Below are 7,719 nucleotides of genomic sequence, written 5' to 3' on the forward strand. Positions count from 1 at the left end.
CACCCAGGTATTGAGGATCAGATTTGCAGTCTTTCTGCAGCCTGGGCTCCACTCACTGAGCTGAGCCGTCCAGCTTTACCTCCAGGGTTTAGCGTGGGGCAAAGCGGCTCCTGCAGCCCGCGGAACTTCCAGGGGCCGGGGTTTTCCCGGGAGTTCCCTTCTGGGAACTACCCAGTCTCCGATTCCCTCGCAGTTATCTACCTTCTAGTGAGTCCAGGGTGTTTTCGTTTGGGTTAAAACTTGTAGTAAATGAGTCTATAGTCTGTTTTCAGTCCTCAATTTCTATGCCGGCGGCCCAAGCTTGAGAATTTTAACTATACTTTCATTTTAAAAAAAATGGTAGTATTACTATATTATGAGTTTTATGCTATTTCTGAAACTTGAGTGATGCAAGAGTTGATAAATAAAAAAGGATACTGAGAGTAGAAATTGTAATTATCATTGAAGGCAAATGTTATATTTTACCTACTTGTTCTTTTGGATCCTATCATAATAAAAATAGTTAGAATGTTTTTAGGATGTAAATACTATTTAAATTTCATTAAGAATATAATGTTGTTAAAATTGCTTTTGTTTGGATTGCTAGTCCTAAAATTTAGTTAAGGAATTTGAAACTTCTTAAAAACTACTATCAAAATAGATTTTATCAGGTCCTCCCTGGTGGCACAACAGGTTAGAATGCAGCACTGCAAGCTAGCCACAGCCACTTCAGTGCTATTTCAATCCCCGGCCCCGAAGGCCATCCACATGGCACAGCAGACCTCTCCTGACCTACCCGCTGCTCCTCTCAGCAGTGTACTTCGTTGATTTACCTGTTACGCTTCCCACTTCTGTGTCTGGTGAATCCTCTCAACCCCCTGCACCTCTGGCCTGTACCCCCATTCTGTACCCCCATTCTGTATGTCTAAATAAATAAGTAAATCTAAAAAAATAAAAAAGATTTTCTTCCATGAATTATTCTTTCTCTTCTTCCTTCTTGACTGTCTGCTTTCTTAAAATGAAAGTTCTTTTACTCCTTTCATTGTCAAAAAACAAACATCAAAACCCATTTCCTTGATTTCACTTTTCCTTTCATTTCCTTCTTTATTTTCCTTTATCACTAACCCTTTGAAAGACTTGTCTCTACTAACTCATTTTGCATTAAATTCTCTACTGTTGTGTGATTCTGACTACACCACACTATTCCCACCAAATTAATACTGTGATCCAAATCACTGGATACTTTTGATCTCCTTATCAGAATTTGATTTTCCCTCCTCCATCCTCTTTTTAAAAAATAGTCTTTTCCAAGGCCTTGTTGTTACACTTCCTTGGAATTTGTAACATCTTTTCCTCTGCCTTTCAACTACATGTTTTTTTTCCCTCAAATTTTCTAATTATAAAATTTTAAAAGGAGAAAATATATTCTTTTTTTATTACATTGTTTATTTTATATATTTATACATCATTCTTCATTTTGTGCCTTTTTCCATCTCAGTTGTAATCCCTGTGGACTTCCATCACCAATACACCCCTGTGCCATCACAATAGTTGCATGTGCTTTTCCATCCCAGTTTTGATCCTGTTCTTCTTTCTGCCCCCATAAAATGTCTCTGGTTTATAGTTGTTTGTTGATTTTTGTTTTTCTTTATTACAATTGTTTGTTTTATGTTTTGTCTCTTTTTTTAGATTCTGGGCTTACATACATACCTCACTGATTATCTGGTAGTTCTCTTGATAACATCAAATGCAATCTGTTCCAAATGGAATTGATTGTTTTACACTATTAGATCTTCCTCAAGCTGTTTTTTTTCTCAGTTTTTCAATAATTTGCTTGAGCCAGGCTATTGCTTGCCTCATCAAGCTTTCCATTCTTCCTCCATAACAGAGAAATACTGACTGACTTTATAGCATAGAGCGAAAACTGAGGGTACAAATATCCATATAGGCTTTGACAAAAAAAAGTTGTATTAAATTTTCTATATTGTATAATACAGATTTTTAGAGAAAATATTAAATATTGATTTGCATAAAATTACTATTTTCAATTTTTTAGAAATTTGAATATGTAATTGATAATGCTCTTTAGAGCTTTTTTAATGCTTAAAGTGGCTGTATACATTTGTTGATCAAGATTTTTAATTTCTACAAATTTTATGTTGTCTCTTTGTCATCTGATGTGCCTTGATTATCTATAGAACATTATTCAAGAGCAACTTTTCTGTATCTTTTGTCCTTTGTTCCTTCAATGAAAAGGGGGAGACAAATTCATAACCATTAGTAAAAAATAAGTAAATCTGAATTGTGTGAATTATACTGCTTTTAGTGTTTATTATGCTACCATAAAAATATTTTTATATACTTATCTTGAAAATGGATTTTCTGAGGCCACAAAAAAAGCCTCTTTAAGAAGAATTTTTTGATTCATAAAAATGAATTGAATTCAATAATGAATAACCTGTTAACAATGAGACCTTTATTTCTAAAACCAAATAAAGTTTGTGGTTTTTATATGGCATAAATTTTGATTTTTCAAGAATTATATGTTGAATTATTTGTTAACGTCAAAAGCCAGTATAATGCAATGTGCCTATTAAACAGAACCTTCTCGGATGATAATGTGATTGAAAATTTAATAATAAAGTAGAATGTTTCAACTGATGAAGGATAAAATGACCAGGGGGAAAAATTGAAAGTCAATATTTTATGGCTCACCTGTTAACCTGTTTGCAATAACACCAGTTAGGGAGTTTGTCTTTGTGCCCAGCATCCAGAGTTACCTTTTAAAAATGAAAATCAGGTAATTTTCACCTTCCTGGTCCTAAACTTTCTGGTCCTGGACTGTCATCTTTGAAATAAAATAGAAGTGTTTTAGTGTATTAATCATACCAAAAAGTGTTCTACATAGAGGACATTGTCTTCAAAAGAATTTGTATGTATTTGTAGGCATTCCAAACCTGCTCACATCACAGGGCCTTTGCATCAGCTGTTCCCTTCCTGGAAATTCTCTTCTAGAACTTTGCTAAGATCTACTTTTTATAGCATTTAAATTTTTTTTACTTCTAGGTAATCTTTTTAAAAGGCCTTCCTATTTTTTCTTTTTCTCATCATTTCTTACTAGCTCCCATTATTCTTACTTCCTGATTATCCGTAGTATCTTCCTATACATTTATCTTCTCCCTAAATGAGCAAATTTCTCTCCTCTTAGCATTAAAGTATCTTATTAGTCTCTGTAATGAATCGTTAGGTCTAATATTGTGACCTAACCTAATTTGCCCATGCAAGCCCTTTCTGAATTTCATAGTTTTCTTGTTATCATACTCTATTTAAATACTTTTTTCTTACATATCCTTCACCAGACTTACATGTGTTTTGTCTTATTATTCCTCATTTCAGTGTTCAGGGACTGTTAGCATAAACTCGCATTAAACATTTATTGATATAGTGTTTTTGAGGGTACCACAGTGCTTAAGTTAACATCTATTTAAGGTATCACTTTGGTTATATATAGCTTTGGTTGGTGAAAGGATTTATTTGATTTATTTATTATACTTTTTAAGGTACTGTCTGTTGAATATTTTTATTCTTTAATAAAACATTTTCATAATTTTGATTGAAGCTTGAATAAAAAGTATTATTTTCCCCTCTCCCTGTATAGTTAAAGCCTTCCATCTTAAATATGATGAAGTTCGTCTGGATCCAAATGTTCAGAAATGGGATGTAACAGTATTAGAACTCAGCTATCACAAACGACACTTGGATAGACCAGTTTTCTTACGGTTCTGGGAAACATTGGATAGGTAATTCTGATCCTAAAATGCACTAACTTCTGCTTTATTGTAGTGATTTTCCTCAGTTAGGTTTTAGTTTATTTTAAATTGTGAACCACATTCCCCTTGCTCCCCTTTTGAAACATTGTCTACAGTAGTTAATTAACTGATCTCCATAGCAAGTGTTTGTTATGTTGACTTTTTAGGACTTTTTATAGCTTAGTAGAAGGATGGCTAAGAGTATGAGTCAGAGACCTAAGTGGTTTTGTGATCTGACTCTAATGAACTATATGACTTTTCTAAATGCTGTTTTCTGTATGTTCAATGATTAAGTGATCCCTACAGGTTTTTGTTTTGTTTTGTTTTGTTTTTTTGTTTTTGATTGAAGGGAGGGGTGGTCAGCACAGGAAAGTACCTGGATTTGCGTTATTGGGTAGCCCATGAAAGAAATTCAGTTGTTGAATTAATTTTAGTTACTTGTAAAGAGTCCTTAAAGCCCTTTATAATATCAGTATTGTAATTGGCAACTTTTAAAACAGTATATGATCACAGTTAACACTACTAAATTTTTTATCCTAATTTAGGTCATTAAAATCCTTAGCTTTTTTGGTATAAATCTCTGCTGAATACTGTGGGTTTCCTCAAAATCAGAAGTGATTGAGTTACTCCAATGATTATAGTTGTTAATATATTAAAGAGCAATATATTGTAATATGCTTAATTTGAGTAATATAATTATATTAAAGATTACATTAAAGGAAAATATGTTACTTGAGCCACAGCCTGTTAGATTATAGTATTAAGAATGTTTCTTCTGATTTACTTCAAAAGCCCTTATATTCACAAAGGTTACAATGCCAGTTTTATGGTCTTTTGGAAATATCCTTTTCTCCTGTTGATTTTTTTAAAAAATATCAATTTATATGTAATAATCTAAATAAAATTTCTGTAATCACTGTAACTTATTATAATACTCTTTTTTTCAGGTACATGGTAAAACATAAATCCCACTTGAGATTCTGAATTACTTGATTTCCCTTTTTCCTGGAAATCTGGATTAAGAAGCATGGATATACCTTGATGTAAAGACTGACACTCAAGCTTTATGAATTTATCAAGAACTTACAAATGAAGAAGGTCACAGATCGATCTTTTATAAGATCTTGTTTGATGCTTTATGCTTTAATGGGATGATGCCTGTCATCCATATAAGCAAACTTTTTGGCTTACAATTATTTTTTTAATATTAGCCTTTTAGTCTGTAATGGAAATTGTATATTTTGATAGAAGTTTTTTCTCCATTGGTTAAAATTAGCATTACTTAAATTTGTTTCTTTAGAAAATAAATACAGGTTTAAAATGTGTGTAATATTTAGAGGTTTTAAGGCTCTTTAAGCCATCTTGCTTCTGATTTTTCATTGCTCTTTAATTCTTTTCATTGAAAATACTATATTATGAATGGTATTAAATTTTAATTTCTGGAACTTTCAAAAGCAAGCAAAGGGATGTGACTATTTCAAATGACTCAAAATGTCAATCTGTATGTGTACGTTCTCTACACTTTTTATTTTAAAAGGAATAATGAAAAATCAAAAACAATTCTTCAGCTTTGGTTAAACTCTTAACTTTTCCAAGACTTCTTTACTTGTAATGAATACATTTAATGAATGTACATTCTTCTCACTGACTTTGGTGATTTTAAAACTTAGAATGCTATATTTCTGTGATATCTTCCCACTTGAGAAATTTCAAAACACAGATTAAAAATCTAATAGGCTATAGTTCTTTTTATTTGGGATCCATAGTATGATTTGGGGAAAGTAAGTGTGTTAGTCCTACTGCAGTGTAACTTAACTTCCTTATCTTTTTCTCCTAAGTTCACCTTTGATCCTTAATATGGAATTGTATTTTCAATCTTCTATTTCTAAGCATGTTGATCTTAGAATTCTTATCTTCCATTATCCCTAAATATTGATTACTCCAGACACCAAAGAACACATTTGCTTAACTAAGTGTCTGAACAGGAACAAGATAAAAACACTGGTATTTTTATGTGTGTATTCAATATCGTATAAAATATAAAACCTATATTTTAACTTAGTGAAATATTTTGCTACTTCTCTACTTTAAACAGAGTATTGCATCCAAGGTACAGTGAATATGCATCTTCCTTGAGTCTTGATTTCACCTTTTATTACTTAAAAGCAACTTGGAACCTAAAGGGTTTTTGTTATTAGATTTGTTGCTGATCATTCATCTCATGTTATTTTTCCCCTCAGTGATCTCTCTTGGAGAACATAATTTCTTACAAACATTTAGCTCGTTTTTATGTTAAGCTGACATTACCTAGCCTCACTTTCAAATCTTATGCTATCATACAGATGAGAAGCACTTACTATTTATTTTTTAAGTAACCACACAAGTTCATATCAGTAGTGAATAGAAAAAGTATTTATTCATATGAAATTCACTAGATTCTTCTGAAGAAAGGCAGTTAACATTTAAAGTTGCTGAGTTTTAGGATAGGTATAAAGGTTTAAACAGATTCTGCCCCTTTCTTTCCTCCTTTTCTGCATCCTTTCTTGAAAAATAAAAGAAAACTCAAATTTGTTCACATTAGAATTTCTCAACACATGAATCTGTTTTCAAAATAAATTATGTATTGTGTAAACGTTCTCCATGATAAAATAGTTAAGTACTAGAATCTGTAATATTTTAATGTAAATTTACTTGTTAAGACTACTACAAGTGAACATGAACTACCTTTCTATAAAGATTTTTAGTATTTATACTTATGTCATGTATGAAATTTACTTGATAAAGAATGGTTAAAATTGGGAACATCTACTTTAAATAGGGTTTATTTTTCTATCGTGAATTGCCTTATGTATATTCAAAGGCTTCTGGAAATACTGTAAGAAACATTAGGAAAAGAATTAATATGCTATGCCATGTATCTTAAAATCAAAGTCTTAGTGTGTATCTCTTTTTTGTCAGTTTTAGCCCATACTTAGTTCCTTATAATTTATTTTCTAGCCACTGATTGGGGGAAAAAAACTTCCAAGTGATCACTAGTCATTCTCTTATTACTCCAAGTCCTTCAGTAGCACCTATCACAGTGCCTTGCACATAGTAGGCATTCAGTAAATACGTAAATGTGTGACTGAATGGTGTATTTCCAGTATATCAGACTCATCGCAAAAAAGTACTTTGACTTCTTATAGTTGGTCTTGGAGTTTGAGCATACAGAACTGTAGGGAATGAAAAAGGTATTTTAATGGACATGAGTACACATCAATAAACTGTTAAGTTACTGTTAACTGGAGACACCCTTGACCTGTCCCACTAGTAAAGGAAAATTCAATTTCTTTATTCATAGAACACTTGGTTCTGAGTCAGGTAACAAAAGCTTAATAGGTTTTAATCATAGTTCTCAACCCTGACTATCCAGAATCATTGGAGAGCTTTTAAAAATAACAGTGCCTGAATCCTGATTCTGATTTAAATTGTCTAGGACAAGACCTGGTCATCAGCGTTTTTTAAAAGTTTTCCAGGTGATTTTATGCTCCAGAAAGATTAAGAATCTCACTGGTTTAACTTGTAACTGAAAACAATACCAGTATTAAATATATCCTGTTTTTCTTATTTTCTTTTTTGCGGCTGCCCTTCACACTAGACCAACTCCATTATTGCTGGTATTGGCCTATAGTTCCACAGGATATAAATTCAAGTTTTATTTATTTAATATAGGAGTGTTTTATTGTTTAATATTTAAACAATGTTTAATATATTCATGATAAACAAATATAGTTTAATTTGTTTCCCATGTGTCCATATCCTTCACTAACTTTTTAAACAGTATGACAACAGTTCATACGGAAATAATTAATTCATAAGGAAAAATTCTATAAATTTTAAGATAGAAGAAAGTAAAGTATTAATTTATCTGCCATGCAGAATTAGACAAATA

General features: G+C 31.7%; 1 protein-coding gene across 1 annotated transcript in view; it reads left to right on the plus strand.

Annotated features, from left to right (window-relative positions):
* Positions 1-5,515, plus strand: part of CDC73 (cell division cycle 73) — a 100,133-nt gene extending 94,618 nt beyond the window's left edge. Inside the window, exons 16-17 of the mRNA XM_004685468.2 lie at positions 3,638-3,779; positions 4,736-5,515. Of these exons, the coding sequence (XP_004685525.1) occupies positions 3,638-3,779; positions 4,736-4,772 (179 nt within the window). The 3' untranslated portion in view covers positions 4,773-5,515. The remainder of the gene's footprint in view (positions 1-3,637; positions 3,780-4,735) is intronic.
* The last annotated feature ends 2,204 nt before the right edge of the window (positions 5,516-7,719 follow it).

This window comes from Condylura cristata, unplaced genomic scaffold (genome assembly GCF_000260355.1).
Source record: "Condylura cristata isolate star-nosed mole 26May11 unplaced genomic scaffold, ConCri1.0 scaffold00018, whole genome shotgun sequence".
In the NCBI taxonomy this organism is placed as follows: domain Eukaryota; kingdom Metazoa; phylum Chordata; class Mammalia; order Eulipotyphla; family Talpidae; genus Condylura; species Condylura cristata.